The 25,850-nt window shown below is 35.7% G+C and overlaps 1 protein-coding gene across 4 annotated transcripts; it reads left to right on the top strand.

The window, feature by feature from the left end:
* Window positions 1-987: 987 nt before the first annotated feature.
* On the top strand, window positions 988-24,703 carry LOC131035820 (uncharacterized). 4 transcript variants are annotated; one of them, XM_057967543.2, is made up of 11 exons: window positions 988-1,326; window positions 1,515-1,693; window positions 3,059-3,250; window positions 5,646-5,757; window positions 5,862-5,901; window positions 19,313-19,341; window positions 19,528-19,562; window positions 19,679-19,834; window positions 20,184-23,788; window positions 23,894-23,980; window positions 24,161-24,703. In XM_057967543.2, the coding sequence occupies exons 2-11, from the start codon at window positions 1,635-1,637 to the stop codon at window positions 24,223-24,225; spliced, it is 4,380 nt and encodes a 1,459-aa protein (XP_057823526.2). In that variant the 5' UTR covers window positions 988-1,326; window positions 1,515-1,634; the 3' UTR covers window positions 24,226-24,703. The 4 variants fall into 4 exon arrangements, with proteins under 4 accessions (XP_057823526.2, XP_057823528.2, XP_057823529.2 ...); XM_057967545.2 differs by having other exon boundaries at window positions 988-1,321; XM_057967546.2 differs by having other exon boundaries at window positions 989-1,326; window positions 19,682-19,834.
* Window positions 24,704-25,850: the final 1,147 nt, after the last annotated feature.

A 25,850-nucleotide genomic window follows, 5' to 3' on the forward strand; every position in this document is an offset into this window, starting at 1 on the left:
ATTTGCTATGGGCATGATATCATTTTATGATCAGTTATCTCTATGCTTTTTCTGGATTCATGGTTACCATTACTTGTTAGCAGATTCATTGTGGATTGAGTTGTGCTGATCCCCCTTGTCCTGTGAGGCATGAGAGAGAATCGATTAGACATCAATACTGCTATGCATTTGCTATGCTTTGAATTTGTTAGGTGAACATGTGTGTGAATTAGAGTCTGTGAACTCAATTGAATCTTCAGAATATTTTCTTTGTTTCAGTTTGAAAGCATTCTTTTGTGTTGATGGATGAATGCTAAAGCCTTTCTACACTTTCTGGTAAAAAGTGTCAACATTTCATTTGTGTATTAAATTCATTGCGAATCATACGAGGAGCTGCCCTCTAATGCAGAGGTTGAATTTTAATTAATTCATCCAACTGTTGATAATTTGTTTACTTTCATAATCGGGCTTACAAGAGTTACATCTCTGTTCAGAGAAAATAAATAAATTTCTTGAAAGGGACAAATATGTTTACCAACACCATGCAAAAAATAGATAGAAAGAATCTATAAAAATATGTGAACATATGAATAAAAATGAATGACAAAAGTGTAACACGTGTAGTGAGATAAGTAGACAATATTTATCAAATCTCTCCCCTCAAAATAAACACAAAACTTAAAAAAAATATAAAAAGTAACAATAAATATATAAATTTCACCTTGGTAAAGAAGTAAATTGCCTCGTACCCAAAAATCCCTCTACTTTCAAAAATTTCACATAAAAATATGGCCCACCTTTCAAGCTTTCATTGTGGTTAGTCGCCATGATGGAGTTTGTGATAGCCAATTCCCTGTTCCTAACGTTTAAAAAACAGTCGTCGTTGTCAGAGTGGTCAATTTTCTGACACGTCATCGGCCGGACACATTCCTCAAACTGCGTCATTAATGGATTAAGCACGTCTAAACAGCATAAAAAACGCACACACCTCTTTTACTCATTGGCTGCCCCACTATCAGTACTCACTACTACTCATAACACTCAACAAATATTTTACTCAAACTAATAAGCAATTCAAATCCATTCAAACAATCACCTTTGCTGAAAACAATGCTGTACTCCGCAATGAAGGAGATTGAAATTTGTGTGCGGCAGGGCAGTAGGGTTTTGAGGCCTCAATGTAGCATGGTGTATGGCCTATTTCGGCTCTTTCAGTTCGATCTGCTAGTGGGAGCTCTAATGTAGCACTGTAATTATCAGCCTGCTTTTTTTTGAAAGAATTTGGTCAAGCGTAGAGTTTTATCGGAGGAAAAATGGTTCTGATCGATTCTTCTGCTCGTTTGTAAGGTTCAAAGCTATAAATTACCGTTTTTGCAGAGTTATAATGGAAAATCTCGGAATGTAAATGATTTGAGTTGAATATAGCATGAGTAGACCATCGTCTGATCGGTTTTCTTTCCTCTCTCTCTTTTTGTTCAAAGCGTGTTTGGAGAGTTCTAAGAGCTTAAATTTACCTTTGTGCGCGTGCTTTGTAGGATTTTGTGATTAATGTCGAAAATGTGGCCAGAGTTGGGGTGAAAAGAGATCGGATAAAAGGTTCTTTTGTGCTTTGAAGTTTTCTGCTTTGCGTGTTGGTTGCTTACGGAGTAGAAACAATGAAGGCAGACACGCGGCTCGATTATGCTGTTTTTCAGCTATCGCCGAAGCGTAGCAGGTACATACTTATGCAATGCAAATTTTTGATGAAGTTAAAAATAAATGAAGACTACGATCTTTGTTCTTCAGAGCGCACTTATTTAATGTTATTGTAAGTTTTGTATATTTTAATTTTGAGAATAAGGGAAAAAATGACATCTTTATTTTGAGGTTTCCTCTCTTAAATCAGGAAATAGAAATATATTGACTTTAAAGCATGTGAAATGTTCAATAGTATTACTGTGTTTAGGTTATGTCGGTATGGCCAATGCTATTTTTTTCTTTAAATATGTATTTGGAAAAGAAGAACGATTAAATTTATTTGGTTTAGAGTAATTAAGTGAAATCTGGCAAAATATGAAAATGCCACAAGTGCACTGTAAATACAATGATTATATGGCGGGCGTTAATTTTTTCGGTTCATATTTGTGCAACTTTTAAGCCACAACGATGACCAGCTGACTGCATTTATTTGCTCAATTAAGAGATTCGGATGCCTCTGGCCTTATCGTTATTCTCCAAGTTTTACCATAAATTTTAAAACAAAAGGGGGGAAAATATCATTATCTTGAGTTTTCCTGATTATAATCCAACCAAATTTTGAAATGACAGATTATCTTATCTTCAAGAAGGAATTTTAATGAGCTCTACAAGACCAGCAGTCTAAAGAATTAAGAATCCTAAGCCATCTTCACGTTCTTCTCCATATCAACTTTTTCATTATGAATTTTTATAAAATGAAATGTTAACGCTGCATTCTGACAACATTGATATGACCGATGTAATTTTTCTGGTTAATACCATGCAACTTTCAGGCAATGAAGAAAATAAATGAAAGCGAATATTATATGATTTTTATTCACATCGACGGAACCTAAATAGTTTATGGGATCCCAAAGCAGAAACTGTTTTGTGAAGTAGCCTCTAAGTGTGCAAAGAGTGAAACATTAGCAGCAAGTTAGAATTCGCGTAGCTGGAACATCCTTATGGAGGGTAGATTTTAGTTGAAAGCATTAAAATTTGCCCATTTCTGCCAATTGGGCAGGTAGAAGCCACTCTGAAGATGGCAACGTGCCAGGCTCGAGGGGTAGATTTTCTGTTGCTAATTTTGATTAAAACTCGCCCATCTCTGCCAAGTGGGCAGGCAGAGAAGCCACTATGAAGATGACAACGGTGCTAGACTTGTCTTGCTTTTCAATTTTCCTAAGTGAATTCCAGAAAATTCTTGAAATGCCAAACTTCATGTTGCCCAACTGTATCATTATTGCTATATTCTGACAACATTGAAAAGCTTGATTTTAAATTGTTCGATAAGCTGTAGTATGCAGGTGTTTTAAACAAGAAATTGTGGATAATGACTGTTTTTGTACCATGATATTGTCAGATGCGAGCTGTTTGCTTCAGCAGGAGGTGTAACAGAGAAACTCGCATCGGGTCTTCTAAAGCCTTTTCTTACACATTTAAGGACGGCACAAGAGCAGGCTGTGCGAGGTGAAGGGCGTTTGATCAAACTAGAAGCTTGTTCAGATAATCATCAGAATGTTGCTTCCTGGTTCACCAAAGGCACTTTAGAGAGGTAATCTAAACTTTCCTGAAATAGGAAGCTTGAAAATCTCTTGATGCGATACTATTAATGACTTGAATGAGGATTATACAGGGATGCTATGTACAATAAAACAGTCTCTAATATAAGGGCATGCCCCAAAATCACAGGGTAGAAATCCCAGATAAAATAGCTACATTGAAGCTTCTTGAAATGACAAATTACTTACTTTCTACGTCAATGGTTATGACCTGCTGTCCATGCAAAAGAGGGGGGTAAAGAATGCTCACTTTAGTTGCCAAACTGCAAATTAATTGAAAAATTTGTATCCACCTTGTTAACAACTAAAGTTAGTTCACGATGAAGGACAAAGTGAATTGTGTTGTAGTTCACAAATGTCTTCAAACTTAAATCCATTTGTAGAAAACTATTGCCAAAGTGACTTTTAAAAGCCCGTTTATGTAAAATTTCAAACTTTTTTTTGGATTTTTGTAGTAGAAGCCTGTTAGATTGTTATCATAACAGCGAAATGGTCTTCAATCAGAAAAAAAAACCACCTTTCTTGGAATCAGCTTCATTTTTAAATAGTATTATATATTTGAAGTCCTAGGATGTATATAGATTAGCAAAGGTTCCATTTGCTCCCATGATTGGCATACAAAAAATAAACAATTTTTATAAGTGTAAAGTTCTAATACTCTCAAATGAGGGATCTCATAAGGTGGTCGTGTGCCAAGAATGGCTTGGTGGAGAATTTTGAACTTGAAATTTGGAATTAATGCCTATAATTTGGAGGCTAGCAGAATATTCAATTTTGTGAATGCACTTTTTTGGGGAGGAAAGAGGGCATACTGAACTTTCTTTTTTACTCTTATTTGAAAAATATGTTAATTGAAAGTTAAGCTACCTGGATGCTTGACTAAAGCTATCTCTAGTACTTCATGATATTCTTGTAATGCCCTCTTTTGGAATATTTCTGATTTTTACCCTAAAATAACAATTCCAACTTAAGATGAGAAATACGATATATTTCTAAATATAACTTTATAATACAATTACCAATTGTAATGCCCTTTATGGGCTATTCCTGGTTTAGGACCTGTGACATTAAAGCATTAAATATCAAGAATCCATGATAGCATCTAAATCCATATAAGCATTATTCACATTTAAATCAATATGCCCTAATATTATTAATATTTAGTCCAAGGCATATTCCTAAAGTCAATCATATTAAGAATTCAATAGAAATGCTTACAAACACCAATCTCAAGGATGGTCATCCTTGTATTGTGAGAGCATGGAAGGATTTCTTGTCCATTCTATCCCTCAGTCCTCCTTGACCAAGCCCAAGAGCATGGAAAGGATTTTTGGTCCATTCGGTCTCCTGGCCCACAAGTATGGTAGGATTTCTGGTCCATCCATCTCGGGGGGGGACATACTTGATAAGATGCATGAAGGATTTTCGGTTCTTCAGCTCTCATGATCTCAGAAGGCTGGCCGTCCTTCCTATTTGCAAGACACTTCCATGAACTCAAAACTGATTGCTTAAGGAATTTGCTATATCATTAGTAACAAAAATACCTCTGATGAATTAATAGATTTATTCTTAAATGGTTGTCAAGAATTATATTTCTAAATATTATTATTTGCTGCAATCAGTTTTTATTTCAAATTGATTCATATACTCGATTCTTTCTTTCCTTTATTGCTCTATTTATGATTTAATGTTGATGGTCCATTGATGCATGAAAGATTTTTGACTCTTCAGCTCTCGTGAACTCAGAAGGCTGGCCGTACTTGCTATTTGCAAGACACTTCCATAAACTCAAAACTGATTGCTTAAGGAATTTGTTATATCATTACTAACAAAAAATACCTCTGATGAATTAATAGATTTATTCTTAAATGGCTGTCAAGAATTATATTTCTAAATATTATTATTTGCTGCAATCAGTTTTATTTCAAATTGATTCATATACTCCATTCTTTCTTCTTTAATTGCTCAATTTATGATTCAATGATAATGGTCCATTGATGCCCTTCTCAAATAAAATGATCTCTCTTTTATATCTCATGTTTGAGGGAGCCACAACTCTTCATTTCATGACTTTGGACCATTTGTTAAACTTAATTAAGTTCTAATTATATTATATCTTATTTTTATCTTTTATATCTGAATTTATTATTAAATCTAATTTTAAGAAGGGGACATTGTAATTTTCCTTTCTAAACTAATAATTGTGTTTAGGCAGACATTTTAATTGCAGGTGACTGTTGTTTGATATTTATTAAATTCAAAAAAGCAAACTTTAGTAACAAAACATTAGCATACACTTATAATTTTTAATCATAGTATTAAAAAGCTACCTTATTAGCTAGTTACTAAAAAATGGGACTTATTAATTTTGAGTTATTTCATTTTTAGGTTTGTTCGCTTTGTCAGCACTCCAGAAGTTCTGGAGCACGTTTACACAGTTGATGCAGAGTGGTCGCAATTGGATCAGGCCAGAAAATTTCAGCTTGCTGTGTATTCACAGGTGAGCAGACTATTTCTAGGTAAAAAATCCATATCAATTTTGTTCAGTGGAATTGCCTTACTAAGTTATTAGCTAAAGTTGAGAATTATTGGGAACTTGTGCAGGGAGGCAGTGATCAAGTTTCTAATACGGGTTTAATAAGAGGTGCGTTGATTTTTAATGATATCAGCTTCTGTATTGAAATAGAAGTAAATAGAAGGCAGACAACTCTATCTGGCATTTTTTTCTCAATTTTTCTTTTTTGATTTGTCACATGATATTAATGATCTCGCTTTACGGCGATAGGCATTCTCCTCCGAGAAAAAGTGAGCTTCCATACAGCTACAGTAAAAAATCAATGGCTTGAAAGTTCCAAATTGTATTGATTGACCATGGAATAAATAGTAGCAACTAAAACCAAAAATACAACAGCTTATAGATTTAGACCTGTGGTGGTGAAACAATTAATTCTACTTACTTCCTGCCTGGTGTCCATACTCATTTACTCACATTTAAATGCATTTGTCTTGTCCACAGTGACATAATTTTACTATAAATCCATGGCTGTGCATTAATTCTTCCAAAGCAGACTTCCCTCTGTGGATAAAAGGGCTTGCAGATGAACTTGGGTTGATTTTGAGTGTCTTTCTTATGCCCGCCTGCATATGTTGTGTATCTGTTCTCTTTATTTTTCAGTCTAGAGGATTTCAAATCATTGATAGGAGCAGCTCTCGCATATCCAAAAGCTTCAACACACAGGTGTCCCGGTTTTCATGGGCAATTTTATAATTTAAATAAAATCTGTCCATTTTTTTTATGTTTAATTATTTTCAGTACCTATGATCAATGATGTGAGCTTTGTGCATTTATGTTTAGATTAATTACCACCTTCCAAATTATATTAAAGCCTCTACATGTGAGTTTACAATATAAATTAAAAAAGGGGTGTAAATTACACTCACACTGCTGTTCTCAACAGTTTTCATTCTGTTGGTTCTCTTCAATTTATGCATCTGTGGTCTTTCCTTTTATTCTCTGTAACATGTTATGTTATAGCGGGTTCCATCCTCACAACTTGAATCATCCTCTATATAGGTAATGGTATATTTGTTCTCAAATTTTAACGTTATTTGCTCTAGTCTGCATGGCATGGCCCCTACTGACTGGGATCCACTCCATCTCTCAACTAGCATTAAACTTATGGCATATATAAGGTCTCACCTGTTTTGGAATGTATTTTGTTAAGTTTTTGGAATGGGTCCTTCTCCATCTCTACTCTGTGTGCCTAACAATGCAAAACATACTTATCCAAAATATAACTAAAATATGCTGCAAACATATGTTATCCCACAAGTCATCGCGGAGATAGTTTATTTCTTGAGGAGATACTCTTACATTGGTAATCTAAAATCTAATTGTACTGTCACTACTGTTAACACAGGCGACTTGTTCTTCATAATGTTTTTTGTGATAAAAAATAAATTTCCTATTAGAAGTTCAACATTGTATAATAAATGCCAAACATCTAAATGGTGCTGCATTGAGTACCAATAAGATTCATTTGAGGTTCAACCAGGTTTATCAGAGTTGCTATTCTTTGCCTTTTGCTTTGTTCTTTTGCTTAGAAGTTTCTTACAATGCTGATAATTTCTGAATGGGTGAATTCCTTTACAAGCTGGGTAATGGATAGAGTATTCACATCAAAAAAATATTAATCAGAGCAAGAGGGTAATGCTTCATTTTTTTCCTAAATAAATGTCTATTTGAAATCAAGCTTTCTATTTCAGTTAGGCTAATTTCTGTTGACTCTCAAGAGCTCCCACATAATGAAACCCATTTGGACTAACGAGTATATACAAATGATGGCATTTACAGCAAACATGTACCTACAAGTAATCATCATTAGTTTTAAATCCAGCAGTCTCAAAATCCAAGACTAGAGAAAATTCTTATGCCAAAGATATAAAGATAAGTATAGACAATTCTCATAAGGCAAACATAATTTAGGGCTTGCAGTCACTTTCCAAATGAAATGCATCAACAAACATATGCACTTCACAGGGTTATCAATGAAAGACACAGGAAGACAAGACTTCTCTATATTTTTCTAATGTAGAATCCTAATTCAAGTGAATAGAAGTATTTGTGTAATGTCCTCAATAGGACAACTCGAGAAAATGGATTATTTATCAAACATGTGCAAGCTGAAACAATAATCAAATGACCAATATAGATGCCAAATCCTAGCTGATTAGCGAGAATGCAATATTGCAAGCCCATTAAATCAAACTTACACTTCAAACAGCAAATTCAAACCCTCATAATGCTGGTATACACCCTCAAATGATCCACTAACAGCAGATCTGAACTGTATGTGTCAAATATATCAAATATGATTGCTGATTTGTCTGACTTCTTATGGACAAAATACTGCCATTCATTAATGTTTATATATTGAAATTAACTAAATTAGAAAGAAGAACTGGATGATGAGTTGCTGGATAAATTATGATAGGTGCACTTCACAGGGTTATCAATGAAAGACACAGGAAGACAAGACTTCTCTATATTTTTTCAATGTAGAATCCTAATCTTGAGTGAATAGAAGTATTTGTAATTTGTTTTGTGAAATGTCCCCAATAGGACAACTCTTAAAAATGGATGATTTATCAAACATGTGCAAGCTGAAACAATAATCAAATAACCAATGTAGATGCCAAACCCTAGCTGATTAGCGATAATGCAATATTGCAAACACATTAAATCAAACTTACACTTCCAAACAGAAAAGTCAAACCTTCATAATGCTGGTATACATCCTCAAATGATCCACTAACAGATATCAAATATGATTGCTGATTTATGGCTGATTTTGTAATTTCCCCTAATTTCCCCTTTTGGGATATACTTTATTTTGTCCAAAAATAACAATTCTAATTAATACAATTTATTTACAAATAGAATTCTATAATAAAATTATAAATTGTAATGCGAATTCAGGGTAAAGCCTAATTTAGGCCTTGTAAACAACATTAATTAGCGTCAAAGTATTAATATCAAGAATCTAAGATCATATGCTAATAATCTCTATCAAAATCATAGTATCCTAAAATTATTCATATCTATTTCATATCTTTTTTTCTATAGCCAACCATATTAGGAATCCAACGAAAAAGCTTGATAGGATGCCGGGAGACTGTCTTCCTCAACAAAGCCCAAGGGCACAGAATGAGCCTCCAAGTCATTCGGCCCCTTGGTCCACAAGTATGGTGGGACTTTCAGTCCATCCATCTCAAAGTGGTGTGCTTGATGAGGGAAGACTGGTACTGCTGCATCTTCCTATAAAACATTTCACATTGATTCCAAACATATTGCTGATGGGAATTAGGTAATTAGTTACTTATCCCATAATTCTTAATAGGACATCGGAAGATTGTCTTCTTTAACCTTAACCAAGCCCAAGGGCATGAAATGAACCTCCAATCCATTCGGCCCCTTGGCCCGCAAGTATGGCAAGACCTCCAGTCCATCCAACTTAAGATGGCATACTTGATGAGGGAAAACTAGTATTGTTGCATCTTCCTACCAGATTTATGTTGAGATAAATAAATAAATACAATAATACTTGGATACCAATTACTTTCCTTTATATTATATACTCATGTTCTTTCATTTCTAAACTCTTTTCCAAATCCACGTTGATGATTTGATTTCACTTGATCAATGATGGATCGTTGTTGAATGATTGATATTTGTATGAATGAATGAATTCCTTTGATTGTATGATTTGAGGTATTGGTGAGTGATGATTAAGTGACTGTTGATTAGATGATTGATGAGTGATGATGTAATGAATGCTGGTTTGATATATTGGTGAATGATGATTAAATGAATGCTGATTTCATAGAGTGATGCTTAATTGCTGAAGTGTCTGTTTTCTTGATCCCAAGATGAAGTAATGATTGATGTGGATTTGATGATTGCTTGCTTGATCGTGCTGGTTGATTGTTTGCTTGACTTCTTGAGGGATTGATGGTTGATGGATGAATGGAGGGTTTGTTTTGATGGATTCATGAGTGACGATTGAATAGTCATCCTTGAATGCTTGGGATGATTTCTCCTTTATACTTTATTGGTGAAAGGGTCACCACCTTTCATAAGAATTGAGTCACCACCCTCCATTGCTGCCTTTTAATAATAATAACTTATTTTCTAAATTGATCTCCCTTGCATGTCTTCCTCAAATGAAACCTTCTTCTTATATCTTCCACTGTGAGGGACAAGTCACACCTCTTCATCATGTCTGCCCTTTGCACGAGTCACAAACTTTCACAATTACCACCCTTCATAATTTCCGCCCTTTGAAATAGTCACTTCCTTATTTTCTGCTCATTCCTTTCTATTAATCCTTCCTTGATTCATGTGCTTCCTTCTTTCTTCCTTGACTATTGTTGGATGAATGATCTTTGGATCTCCTTCTCAAGTGAAATGATCTCCCCTTTATATCTCATGTTTGAGGGAGTCACAACTCTTCATTTCATACCCTTTGACCATTCATTAAACTTATTAAATTTTAATTATACTATTTTTTATTATTTTATTATTTTTATTTTTACTCTTTTATATTTGAAGTTATTATTGTTAGTTATTATTAAAACCCATCTCAAAAAGGGGACATTATAGATTTCTTATGGACAACAATACTGTCATTCACCAATGTTTATATATTGAAATTAACTAAATATGAAAATAGAATTGGATGATGAGTCGTTGGATAAATTATGACAGGAGCAATAAACATGGAAATACCAACATAGAAATCCCAGATCTGATTTTTGTTTATGACTGAAGTATCAAACATGGAAGCACCAACATAGAAACCCTAGATCTGATTTTTATTTGTGACAGCTATGTAATCAGCAATACTATTTGCAACAACAGCAAAAAATCCTCATAAATTACCCATATTAGGTCTGCAAATGATCTAAACTGCCTTTCAATCAGCCAATAAAATTTATATATTTGATTTGCTTGCAAATATTAATCAATCAAAATCTTCACAAGCTGAGTTCTTTAATAAATCACCGTAGCGTCACTGTAGCAAGTTGAAAATAACTTCAGACCATTGTAGTAACACTATAGCAAGTGGAAAATGACTTCAATCTATAAGTCCAAGTGGGACCCCCTTGAATAATTGCCTCAAATGGAGACGAGGGTTTTTGTTCCCATATCCAACTATGGAAAGTCAAATAGGATTTTCATCCTCTGGATCTCCAAGACCAAGGGTTTTTGTCCTTGAATGCTTCAATCTCCAAAATGGAAGGAATAATGAAATGACAAAATCGGATGATTTGCTTTGAGCCTTGACCTCTCTTTTATAGGTGCCTTATTCGGGCCCTTTTTCAATTTTAATTTACTTTTCCCTCCAAGTAGTTAAAAATACTTTTAAATTATGTTGAAAAGCCCCTTTTAAACTACATATTTAAAGTGTTAAAACCACTTATTTAAACATTATGTGGCCTTATATCATGTAATAATATTTAAGTCACCCATTTGAAAATAAAGTGATTGGACCTATGTAAAATATCACTATTTTTATTTATCCTGCTCTATCCTTTGGCCTATGGGAAATGGGGATAGGCTAGAGGCTTTCTCCATGAATCTAATCCTGAAAAGGGAACATGACAATTTGTTCTATATATCCAGCCTCACAAACAATTTCCACAAGTTGATTCATTTTTTCTTCCCATCCTTCAAATAATTTCTGCCATTTATCTTCATTTTTAAAAAGTTAGGTAACATTGAAGTCAAAACACCTAGTAGAAAAGCTATAGCACTAACATTTGCAAGGAAGCTTAAACAGTTTTTCCTTTTGATGACTATAGGGTAGAGATTTTATCCTAAAATTTCACATAATGGACAAATAAAAATATAATATCCAAAAAACACATGACAAATAACCTCATATACTTGTACTCAATAAACATGAATAATGTAGGCCTGGCAAATCCAGTGACAGGAAAAATTACAACCCAAAGCATTCTTCTCTAATCATCTCTTTTTCCTAGCCCACCCATGTGATATGCAACACAAAACACCTACATTACCTAGGGATGCGCCCCCAGGCTTAAAACCCTCATCCCTGTCCTGGGGACACGGAGACACCCCCAAGCCGTCCCCAACTCGCAGAGTAAGAGTGGAAACGTCCCGAGAAACAGAGGACAGTGTGGACTGCTGCCGAAGATGTCCACTATTTAAAAAAAGAAAAAAGTGTCAGATCAAAAATACATCTTGAACCCATATGGTAAAAAATCATTATTTTATCAATCGCATGTTTATTCCTTTTTAACAACTATAGAATCTGACAATATTCCAATAATCAGAAATCTTATTGAATCATGTATAATATTAGAAATCTTATTCATCTGCATTTAGATCTGCCATGCTTCTGAGCCAAAAGATTGATGAAGTAACAACCACTAAATAGCTATACCATCATTCTGTGGCATAAACAAACAAGCCATTACTAATGGTTGAGAATGATAACCATGAATTATGGCTAAATAAATGCATATGATTCTCGATATAACTTATAATTTCAAGGTCATAGCATTTTCTTTTTTTTACTCCTCTTCCAGAAAGGATCAAGGAGCTGCCACAAAAATAAAACCTGTTTCTTCTGTTTTTGATTGAGGACGTTGAGCCTGAAAAGTTCTAGGTTTGTTGAGTTCATCCAGAAGGCCATAAATTCTTAACGGATCCAATGTTAATATTAGACTGCAACTATTGTGCGATGAAAGCATTTGTTTATTTTACCATTTTAAAAAGAAACATCATGTAAATTCACTGTCACTCTCTATGAAAGTAAAATAAAGAGGATTGAAAGAGAAGGAACCTGTCTAATCTGTCTGTACCAGCTAATAGTAAACCCTGGCTACTGGACTGGAAAGAAACATTTCAGATAAACCTTCATGCCTAGAAAGAAACATCCACATCAAATTTACCATTTTTCATATTGTAATTGAAAATGAAACTATATGGCAGTAGTGTAGCCTTTGGGCATTTTGTTACAAGTTTATAACTTGTATGTTATTTTTTAATATCACATGCATATTAACAATGAATTCTGAATTCTGAATTCATATTGAGTATTGACAATGAATTTTGAACACAAATGTTATGTTTTAAGGTTCTGTGATGTATATATGCATGCTTTATCCATGTTTTCATATAAATATAATGTATACATGCAAGTTTTATCCATGTTTTCATATGAACATTTAAAATTTCCCTATATGTTTAAAATTTTCCCTATATTTTATATAACTGTCCCCTTTGCCATTCCCTAGCCATCACCAAAAATTGTTGGAAATAAGCCACACTCAGACTGACAATGGGCTGACCAAGAGGGGCTAGTAGCTCTGTTGGTGGAGCACTCCAGCAGCAAACGGAAGGTCCTATGTTCGATCCTAGCTGGTCAAAATGAGCTGTAGCTCAACATGTGGTATCAGATCTACGCTAGGAGCCCCAAGCACCTGCAATGTGGCTTAAGGGGGGGTGTTGGAAATAAGCCACACCCAGACCGACGATGGGCTGACCAAGAGGGGCCAGTAGCTCTCAGTTGGTAGAGCACTCCAACAGCAAATGGAAGGTCCTAGGTTTGAGTTCTAGCTGGTCCAAATGAGCTGTAGCTCAACATGAAAAATGGCTTGGAAAATTGGGGACATGGGAATGTGTCCCCCCGTCCTGGAAACTCGGGGTAACATAACAAAACAGCCTTTGGATACCAGTACTTCACATATTAGAGCTGATAGATCAGTTACTTAGTGCTTCTCTCAGCACATCATTACTACTCAGATTTCTTGCCAGCACGACTCGGCTCCGTTCCTGTGACATGGACTACTACTTACCAGCTGATCCCCAAACAAGAGGAGCAGAATCGCATTACAAGCTTCCTTTCTACAATGAGTGCTACAATGGCCTTGCATGTAAGGGGAGTTTCTAGAGGAAGCTCAGATAATTCCTCCATTTTTGATGCAGACAGGGATATGAAATGAGGTTTCCTTCCAGTCTTCACTGGAACATGCTTTAGGGGCTCTTGTTTGCCCTTCACTGCCATTTGTTAGTGGCATAGTGTTTTAATTTGTCTCGTGCACTTTATTATTTTGATTCTAGGGTTCTCTTTTCCTATAACTTTCTATTGTTAACTGCTGTAGCCTTTATTCCCATTGACCTACTTTTGGTCATCTGTGGACATTACTATAATTTCTGGCATTTGTCTTCATTTTCAAAAAGCTAGGTACCAAGTAGAAAAGATATAGCACTAATATTTGCAAGAAGGCTTAAACAGTTTTTCTTTCTGATAACTATAGGGTAGATATTTGGTCCTCAAATCACTCACATAATGAACAAATTAAAATATAAAATCCAAAACACGAAAAATATCTTCATATACCTGTACTCAATAAACATGAATAATGTAGCCCTGCCAAAACCGGTGACAGGAAAAATTAAAACCAAAAATTGTTCTTCTCTAATCATCTCTTTTTGCTAGGCCACCCATGAGACAAGCAACACGAAATAGCCGTTGGATACCAGAACTTCACACATCAGAGCTGATAGATCAGTTACTAAGTGCTCCTCTCAGCATGCCTTTATTACTGAGATTCGGGTTCCCCAGCCTGCTCTCCCTCAGCATCATGGCGCTACTCATTCCTGCCAGCAAGACTTCGCTCCATTCCCAGAACATGGACTACTACTTACCAGCTGCTCCCGAAACCAGAGAGGCAGACTCACATTATAAGCTGCTTTCCTACAATGGAAGCTACAATGGCATTGCATGTTAGGGGAGTTTCTAGAGGAGGCTCAGACAATTCCTCCATTTTCAACGCATACAGGGATATTTGATGAGATTTCCTTCCAATCTTCACCGGTACATGCTTTAGGGGCTCTTGTTTGCCCTTAATTGCCATTTGTTTGCGGCATAGTGTTTTAAGTTGTCTTGTGTACTTCAAATGTTTTAATTCTAGGGTCCTCTCTCCCTATAACTTTTTGTTGTTAACTGTTCTATTCTTTATTGATTATTCCCATTGACCTACTTTTGGTCATCTGTGGACATTAATATAATTTATTTTCTTCTTTCTAATCCAGCTTCTATCATAACATTGATTAGAAAAAATCTAAACCCAAAATCAATTTTCTGTTATACAGTTTCTATCAGAACATTGTCCAGCACTTTACCATCTTCCACCTGAAGCTGCATAACTGCTGTCAATTAACAGAGGACATACAATTACTAGCCAAATGCAAATTTAAGGGCAGCTGTTGGTAAAGAAGGTTTTGCATGCAGTGAACACAAAGCACACACATGTGCACTGCTTTACTGTCTTCATATCTTCCATTAATTTTTTCCCACTGCATAAAACTGTCCGTGAGGATCCACTACGATTCTTCTAAGTGGTAGTAGAGTGTTGTAGCAGCATATACAGATTCCGTCCATGCTGTTCATTGACATGCAATAGAAATTTCCACAGTATCTACATGAAATTCACGAGGCACTTGTTTAACACTTGGCTTAAATTTAAAAAGTGTCTTATTTTTAACTCTTGTCTGTTTGACTTACCATGGCTTGCAGTTTTCAATTTATTTTATTTTGACCCTGCTCTTCTTTCACTTTTATTTTGTTTTCACTCATTTGTTTTTTCTTTTGATGATTTTTTTAATGGTCGTTTATAGTTCTTTGATTTATTTAGTGTTTTAATTTATTTGTTTATCAAAAAAATTACAATCTCCCAATATCCAAAAATAGCATCTTTCTGGTTGTAAAAGCAGACATGCAGGTTTGAGTCAAACAGACAGTAGTTGGAACAAGACACTACTTGCCAACCTGGGAGAATGGGTAAGAATTGGCACATTTTCTGATAGACTTTTAATTAAAAATCAGGCAACAAATTGTTGACTCTCAAGAGCTGCCACATGCCCGGACCCATTTGTGCTATTCCACCTGTATAGGGAACTGGCAAAAAGGCCCAATGACAATGACTTATTTGTTGCAGATAGCTTAAACACACTTTTGTTATTTTGCACAGTTTCATTTTTCCTAATCTATCGATAAAGTAGGAAAGAGTGACTTTCAAAAATTCCATGGCCCAGTATTTTAAATGTGAATTAATATGAAGCACCCAATGGCTATAAATATGGAACTTTGAAAATTGTGAAAGTCCAAAAAAATTTCTGAACTCATTGATTTTTAGAGTCTGATGAGGAGGGATTGATGGTGCGTGTATAATAGTTGGAAGGTTGCAGCTTGCAGATATTGCTCTATTGAACACTGCATGTAATTTTTTGATTTATTAACTAACTTGAAGTCAAATCTTTGAGCCAATGTTTAAGGGGAAGCCTAGATTCAACTCTTATTTCATAGTATTAAATCCTCTTCAATGGAGGGCTATTCCAGATGGCTTTTTCTGAGGCATTCCACCACTATTTGTGTGTGGAAACACAAAATTGTATTAAATCCATGATGGTAATATTTAACCTTGTGCTGATTGTACTGGTTACTCATGGTAGTCGCTGCAAAATTGCTATCAAATAATGGGCTTTGACAATCGATAAATCTCAAGGTCTAACACTTGAAAGAGCATCATTCAACATCAAAGACATTGATCATCAGGGTCTCACATTCAATGCGATCTCAGGGGGGTTGTGTTGAGTAGATCTATTTACGTCCCCAACTCCAAGCTCACATACCAGCAATCTGTCTGCATGCAAGATAAAGCATTTGTGTCCCCAGGAGGAAGAATAAGGATCATCTACAGGCAATATACACCTCAAATTACCAGACAATTCAATCAACTACCCCCTATCACTATACATTCTGTAGAATGGCTTCGTCTATGACAAAAAACTTACATTTCTTTGTGATATTGCAGTTAATTAAGAATTATGCTCATTACAAGTACCTATCAGTGTGCCTATTACACATTGACAATGATTGCTAGTTTTTAGTCTCCAATGAATATAATTCTTTATGCCTTACCTCTTTCTTTTGAATTGCCCGTTTGGGTCTGGTTTGTCTATTTTGCATAACTCAGGCATCATAAATAAAAGATTGAAGGCAAGCAAGAAACCTTTTTTCTCTCATACTAATAAACCTTTGGGCTAAGAGAGATTAGATTTCCACAGTCCATTATGATTCTTGCTTAGTTTCTGGATTCCATTGTGTCTGATTTTGATTGCATCAACGTTTCGGATCACACTCCATGATCCATCATCAGGATGGGCTGTTTCATTTGTCCTGCTCTTTCTTGGTATATTTTCTTTTTGGTTGGAGAAATGTGTCTTATAGTAACTTGAAGAAAATGATAGTACATCACATTAGCAATTGTATTGAAGAAAGAATCATATAAAGCTAAAAAGATTAACATCTGATCCATCTTGCAACTGCTCATCAGGCTTAACTTAAAGTCTGAAGTTTAACAAGGTGTGTTTGTCATTTTGTTTGTCTCTCATAAACTATATGAACAGACCTTTAGCAATTGCCAAATCCCTTGATTTCAAAGCACTTAAAACTGACCAGTTCAATTATATTCCTTAGGAATCTCAAGTTGGATTTATCTTGAGTAAAAATGTGGCTAAGCAATGGAGCTTATGAAGATGCAAATAAAAGGAAAGGGCTGTAGGTTTTTTCCATACAGAATTTCCAAATTTATGACAGTTTTCTTCAGGGAAAAATGTCAAGAATACTAAAAAGTTCTAAAAATTAAGTCTCAAGTCATGTTCCCAGTGATGCGTGTTTGAAAATGCCCATGGAGCAAATAACATGGGAAACTGAAACTAAACTGAATCTAAGAAAATGATATTTGACATTTATATACCATTTTGTGCTGGGCTCAGGATGCTACAGTTGTCTTTAATTGTTTGGATCCAGACACATTTTTTGTTATGCAGTCGCTGTTGCAGTTGATGAATTCGAAATCATAGACATGTATGGTGATAAATTTTGGATGTATATTTGAATTCAGGATGTGTGTTGCAGGTGTGTTTGTGGCACACACACACACACACCCCTATACGTCAGAGCTGTATCACCATTATGGTTTACTGAGTTGTTGGATGTCTCTGTAGGATACCCTGTACCCATATATTCTCTCGACTACTGCTACATAGATTCCTACTAAATATCACCACTCAAATGGAAATTAGCAAGATGGGTACTGGAGCAGAAAATCATATACACAGTAACAATTTTTCATCCAGGGTTCATGGCTGCCTGCAATTTGTAGCACATGGACAAGATCTGATCATTTAATTGTATTATTGATTTGCTATAAAACAGGAGAAGAATGGCGACTTTGCTGGCTTTCTTACTGTCTTTCAGGAGATTTCTGCATTTAGCAAAGAGAATGGAGAAGTTTAGGAACTGTAACCATTAGTGCATAATGTGTAAATCTGTTTGGAAACTTGTGTACCCTCGAGACTATCTAGATGAAAATAAAATGGGCTAAGCTTCATTATCAAATTTTTAAGTAATCAACTTCCTATAATTAATTTCAAAACTCAAATAAAGGAAATGGAACATTTATTTGAAGAGTTATGTTTTTGAACTTCAAAAGCATATAACACTAAAGCTGAAGATTTCCAATAATTAATCATTTCTTATGTGGTTTTAAAGTCGAAATTCTTTATTTATGCTTTCTTGTGTTGATAAAAACTATAGAAATTCAAGCCAAATCATTTTAAGGAAATAAAGAAAATAATAAAACATTACATGGAATGCATTTTTCTTACAACAATTGAAGTAAAGCATATGGCATCATTTTCAAAATGTTTGCAGAAGGGAAATAATAATAAGGGAGGATAGCTACCCATCCATTTGCAATTTCTTTTGGAAGAAATGCATCTTAATCTTATATCACACCAAAGAACATTGAAGTTTTTTGTTTGTCTTCCACGTAACTCTATAATGCTATTGTTACATTTCCAACAATCGTTGGAATTATTTTTTCTCAAGAATATATTGGTTATGTGCTTGTAAATGGCTCTCTTATTGTGTGTACCTCATAGTGCAATTATTTTTCTTATAATTGATTTAAGACAATTATCTGTCTTGCAATTGCTTTTCTTTTATCTTTGGTAAGCCTTTTGATTATCATAGCTGCTATGACCTATCATTAATAGTAACTTTGTATTCTCTATCAGAGCGTGCTTCAGAAAATTCATTATTTTATATACCAAGACAGATATCTGTGTTGCCTGTTTGTTTGTGGCTTGCTTGGAAACCACATAATTTCATTAGGTTTCTAAGTAACACTTGTTTTCATACAAGCAAAATTTATAGAACACTGATACAATGCCATGCAAATGAGAAGCAGCAATGTTTGTGCATATTTGTGAATTGCCAACAATGTATTTTAGATTCTTTAAGTTTGACGTGTTTAATAGAAAGGAAATATATCAATCTCATTATCTATTTCTGGAGTTCTCTGAGATCTAATAGCATACTTGTTACTTTCAATTGCAATCTTTTGAATACTGATTACTGAGATATTCATATTTTTGTGTACTTTTGGGGTAGATATCAGCAGGCAAGGAGAAATCTTAAAGGTAATTTTATACTTACTATCTATTGGTTTTTGTATTATGTAGTTCTAAAGTATCAAGATCAGTATTGCTTTCAGATGTTGATATGTAAAACTCTTCCTTTACTAACATCTTTGTTTGGAGAACACATTTTCACTTTTATGCGAAAAGTCAAATTGTTTGAAATATCTTTATTTGGTTGGTGTACAGTCAAGGAGTGGAAGAGAAGCGACTGACGCTTCAAAGTAAGTATTGCAATCTGAGTAAGCAAAAGAAATCTTGGAAGGTGCTTTCAATTGGGGATTATCCCTTTTTCCTAATATTTAAGCTCATTCAGGCCTGAAATTTCTTCATGTTTTAGCAGGAGGGAACTTCTACGAGCAATAGATGCGAGACTCATGGCATTAGAGCAAGAATTAAGGATGGCTTTTGCTCGTGCTGCTGCTGCTGGTTTTGAGATTGAACAAATGGGCAATCTCATGTTATTTGCAGAGAGATTCGGTGCAACTCGTATGAGGTAAGTTCTTCTCTTTCATTTCACATGGCAATTATTGAAAATTATCACAGGTATATTCTAATGCTCTCAATATTCTTGGATGTACTTCATCTTCACACAATTTTTGAGACCAAGCACTACATGCATGCAGTCTAGTGGTTTTCTCTGTTTTTTTCAGATCCCAAGTTGCAAGATCAAAAGCTAAATGATAAAACTGGACTTAAAATAATGGTCACAGTCTGTTGCAGCACCCATTGGGTGCTGAGATTGTCTTCTGCAATGAAAAGTACAATTTATCCCTTATCATATGTACCATTAACTTTGTATTTTTTGGTCAATCATCATGGATCCTAACCAATATTTTTCACAGGGATGCTTGTGCCAAGTTTTTGGCATTATGTCAGAAATGGCAAGAAATTTACTCCACAGTCAATGAGTCAAATGCCATCTTTCCAAGTTCTGGTGTATCGAGAAATAGATTACATGGCAACTTAATACCATTTCTCTTCCCAAAAATCAACAAAGAACCTGATGCTCAAGGGGAATTTAGAGACATGGTAGGAAGAGATGAGGATTTGGATTCTGTAGACAGTGGTATTACATCCCAAAAATCTTCAGATTTGAATCAAACACATTTTGCAGAAGCAGCAAATTACAGGTCATTGGAATCTGCTGTTTCAGTTTCAGACACAAAGCAAATTGGAAAATTATTGAAAGAGAATCAAGTTTCTATCGCCCCTGTAAATTCACAGAAGGATCAATCTACATTAAAGGTCTTTGGTTGTAATCAAGAAGGAAGTAATTCTTCTTTCCATATTGGGGTTACTAACTTGAATTCCAACCATAGCAGTGCTTCAGAAAACTCATCAGTTACTGACAATTCCCTTGTAAAGCCTGATGTGTATTCTAGATTTGGCAATCGCACTGCTGATGCAAGTTCTGAGTCCATAAATATAGCTTCCATTGAATTTGAACAGCTTGGCTCAGACATAGCTAATCAATCTTATGCCGAAAAAGATAGGCATTCGGTTAGGTCTCCTCATAGAAGACGGTCATCTTCTCCAGTGAGACAAGTTCAGAATGAGAGAGTAGGATCACGCCGATCTAATTCTGTAGTGATCAAGAGCATAAACTACTTTCAGGATACAGTTACAGGTTCAAATAAGGAATTGAGTAGTGATAGTGATGATGCTCAGAGTAATTGTGGTAGCAGTAATGTATCAGAGCCTACTCAAAAGCCCGAGTCTATCAAAAGACTTAGTGTCCAAGATGCCATACATCTTTTTGAAAGAAAGCAAAAGGAGGTCAGGGGATCTGAAAATGAGGGTATGAGAAAAATTGGAAAGATAGAAAGCCAAAGGATTATGTTATCTGAGAGTTGCAATTCTAACACAGCTGAAAAAGGGGTCTTGAGAAGATGGAGTGGGGTGAGTGATATAAGTATGGACGATCTGGCACTGCAGCAAGTGAAAAATGAAAATCAATTTCAAAATCAAAATGTGCCACTGTCCAGAATCAAGTCATACTCACAAACCTCATTATCTGATCACGCAAGGCAGTTGTCAGGTGATATAATTGAGACTCAAAATATGGTTGAAGAGTCTCCTCAGAGTGAACTTAGACCACAAGCTAACAATGACCAAGGTGTAAAAAGGAGAAAAGATACAGGTTCATCTTACCTTGTTCATCAAAATGATAAAAATTATTGCCCATCTCATAGCTCATCACCCAACAAACAAACCTTGAATACAGACCAAGATATGATGCCAACAGCTGTGGAAATGAATAATGCAAATGCACACACAAAAGAGGTAATGCAAACACCTTTCCAAGTGACTGCTTGTTCTGTGAGGAAGGGATCAGAAACTGCTAATGGTTTGTCACATATAAGAAGTAAGTCTAGTGGATGTGAAGCCATGTCATTGATGCACCTCAAAGATACTAAGGCAAAGGGCAATCGGGATTGGAAAGAGGAACTTGGAGAGAAAGCTGATGAGTTGGAGGCCTTATTTGCTGCACACAAACTCAGGAGCCAGTCACAAAGAGCTAGCAGCCAAGATAAGCTGCGCATGATTTCCAAGGAAACAAGTGTAGGAGTTGAATCTAACAATCACTTCACAAAGGATATGCAGAATACTGGGAGGGAATCACTCGGTAGCTCATGCAACAATGAAGTGGATTCTGAAGCACAAGTCCTATTTAATATGGCCGATAGCAATCATGGCAACCACCATAGTCAACGGGAATTGTTGGGGTTTGCTAATGACGATGCTAGAGGCAAACTCTATTCTCATTACAAGGAGAAACGGGATGCAAAGTTGAGGGATGAGAAAACAACAAAACAGGCAGAGAAAGAAGCTCAACTAAAAGCTATGCACATAGTCTTAGAAAAAACAAAAGCTGAAATGGAAGTAAGGAATGCAGCCAAAAAAGATCCTTCAGTTCAAGATGGGAAGAAAACATTCAGTACTCTAGATGATATTCCAAAGGACCTGCCAAAGCCAAGCGGAACAAAGAAACACCCTTCAAAAATTACATCAGTGAGCAGTTGCTTGTCCTTGGAATCATCACCAAGGACATCTTTATCAGCCAAAATTCAAAATTCCAGTAATATTTCTTCAGGACGACGCAGGAGCCTGCATGAAAATCCTTTGCTTCAATCAGTTCCCAGCTTTACTGATATAAGGAAAGAGAATACAAAGCCTTCACATGGACATGGAAGAATCAATTCCAATTCATTAGTTCAAGGAAAAGGATCCATGTCTCGTGTAGAGCTCAAAAGCAACAGCAAAAGTTTTGGTAGTCGAGAACACTCTCATATTGAACACATTGGATCTGGTTCTGTTTCACAGTCATCTAGCAATAAGGAAGAGAAGAAACACCGAAGTCAAGCAGCAGCAAGAAAAAGTATTTCTGGTCCTATTACTGGAGGGGTGAGTGGGAAAGTACCTAAAGCAGCAGCATGTGAACCAAGCTTCTACAGCAAAGCGACTAAAAGAGTAACTGCTGCACCCTTGGACTCTAAACCTTTTCTCCGCAAAGGCAGAGGAATAGGTCCAGGGACTGGATCGGAAGTTGCCAAGCCGAAACGGGTTTCTGCAGCCATTGATGACATGAAGAATGCAAGTGGAGGTCAAAGTGATAATCCAAATGGAGAAGAATCAGTGGACGAATTGGGTGACATTTTAAAATCATCAAATACTTGCAAACTAACTGAAGCAGAAGCAGATGAAGAGAAAGAAAATGAAGTTGTCAAGAGCACAAGTGATGATGCTGAAACAGCAGACAATCAGGGTGATTCAGACATAATACAATTTAACATGCAAGCTGATGATGTAAGTGCTTGTATCTCTCCTTCTGAGATGTCATGTTCTCCCACATATTCCAATTATTCATTTCCTGAAAAATTTGAAAAAATGACTCTCTGCTCAGAAGCTTCACTTACAGCTGCTTCAATATCATGCCGCACCACATCTCTGCCACGTGAACAGACAGCAACTTCATTCTCACCCATATCAAAGCCACCAAGTTTGCACAGATCTACTGCATCAGATCATATTAGTTCGTTGGGATTTGCGACAATGACAGGAGACTCTCCGCATGGAAGTCCTGTATGGATCTCACACATGCAACAGCCCCCTCAGTTGTCGGGGACCTCTGATATGGAAACAGTTCGAACTCGTAAGAAATGGGGAAAAGCACAGAAGATCGTTCTTGCTACTGCTCCTCAGCAGCCTCACCACAAAGATGCTCCAAAGGGGCTGAAGAGGCTTCTGAAATTCGGTAGGAAAAATAGCGGTTATGAAGGTGGTGATGATACAGAAGAAACAAAGGACCTGGCTAGCAGATCTGGAGATGATCTTCTTAGACGAACTGGGATACAAGCTAAGGCCCATTTACCAGGGCAAATCTCATTTGATTTTGCTAGTTTAAATGGACATGAAGAGATTGGCAGTTTCCCAGAGCAAAGCCTAAGTATGCGATTTCTCCAGTAGTTCTAAATTTTTTTCAAATTGATTCTTATATTGACCAAAAAATATTTAGAACTAATCAGAAAACTAATACAATTTGATTTTGCAGCACGATCAATTGAAAGTTCCATTCCAGTTCCTTCGGGGAACTTTAAATCACGTGAAGATCACTTATCTGGAACCAACACGTTAAAAGGTGAGTTTCCTTTTGCATGTTTTTTATGTACTTCCAATTCATTTGCATTTAAGCCCCAAAATTTATTCCTCAAAGCTAAATCTCTAAGCTTGTCTATCCTTGGTTTAAATTATTTTTGAACTTGAATTGGTACATCCCTATTGACATTGATATTAAGCAAGCAAATATCAATTTGTGCAGCACCTCGTTCTTTCTTTTCACTTTCATCATTCAGAAGCAAAGCAAGTGACTCCAAGCCAAAGTGATGATCCTCAGTTTGCTACAGCAGTTCTCTGATAGATAAAAGTCACAAATCTTTGTAGATGTTCCTTGTACTGGACATCCTCATTTAAAGTAATCAGTATGCAGCATTTCACTGCACCATTCCATTGGAAGAGACATTTATGAAAAGAAAGAGCTTTTCATGCTTGAAAACCATGTTCTGTGTCCATAGCTTTTTTGAGAGTTTTTTCGCAGCTAGTAATATGCCTTTATGCAGTGTACTCGGAGAAATATGTGGTCTTTTTGTAAACATTTTAATCAGTTCTTTACTCTAAAGGAGTTGAGAGAGGAGATCATCTTATCTGTTGCTTCTATGGTGTAAACTTGGAGATGATGTGCATGAGTTGTGGCAATCATATGGAGTCTCATTTTTGCTGTCATTGGCCTATCCTATCTATGGAACTATTAAATAATTAATAAGATTGCCTAGCTAGGGACTCCAGTTTGGTCTTTTAGTGCAAATCCTGATCTCCAAACGTCAGATCTTTTGTTATGGCAGAACCTATTTAATTGATTTTTTTCAAAGTGGAAGTGCCCTTGGTTGAAAAAGTGGCAGGCACATATATTGCAAAACTATAGCAATGTTGCACAGATAACACAAAAAATGTAAATATAATATTAATGTTTGGGGTATTACAATGTATTAAACAAATGTTCATAAAGCATTGAATTCTTGTCTGCCGCTACAACCTCCTCAAACTATCGTACATGAAACTAGCTCCTAAATAATTAAATGTTTTAATACTAACACTAAGTTCATAAGGCGATTTTATTATAAAAATGAAAACCTTAAGTTTTAAACGCCCCCGTTTAAGGTTTACAATACAAATCAGAAAACAAAACATGCTGATGTAATATTCCCCTTAATTTTTTCCAATTATTTTTCAGATTTGCAAACAATACAAACACTCGTTAGGGTTAGGACTAAAATCTCAAATCTTGCGGAAAGTAACCCTAACACCTTTTGATCACTGAGCGCTTAATCTGGGAGAGTGAGAGCATACAGTGCATAGGGAATTGTTAGATGCAAACTAAAAACTGCTTACAATATCTGGGCGGTAAGCCAACCCCTTCCACTTTTTAGCAGGATATGGAAAATATTGAAGATCACTTGGCAGTAAACTAGCCAAGGATGACACAAGAAATTGAAGAATAATCACTCTATCGCTTATACAACGAAAGGACCTAAAATGAAATTTACTATCAATTCCATCGCTTATTCAGTGGGAGGACAACATTGCAATCAACTCAACTGCTTGTGCAGCAGGATGACAATATTACTATATTCAAAATAGGCGGCTAAGCCAACCTCTTCCACTTATGCAGTGGGACTACAAGTACTAATCCAAAAAATAGCTGTTAGTACTATTAATTAGTTTTACAATGCACATTATAGATTATCAATACATGAAATATTACTACTCCAAAGATAGGCGGCATAGCCAGCCTCTTCCACTTGTGCAGTTGGATTAAGAAATAACAAAACTTTGCTGTTAGTACTACTAACCAGCATTACAAATCATATAGAATGAAGAACCAAGTGTTGATATCAAATCCAACAACTGCTACAATAATAGATAATCACTCCCTAACCAACTTGAACTACTCA

The sequence above is a fragment of the Cryptomeria japonica genome, chromosome 7, assembly GCF_030272615.1.
Source record: "Cryptomeria japonica chromosome 7, Sugi_1.0, whole genome shotgun sequence".
Lineage (NCBI taxonomy): Eukaryota > Viridiplantae > Streptophyta > Pinopsida > Cupressales > Cupressaceae > Cryptomeria > Cryptomeria japonica.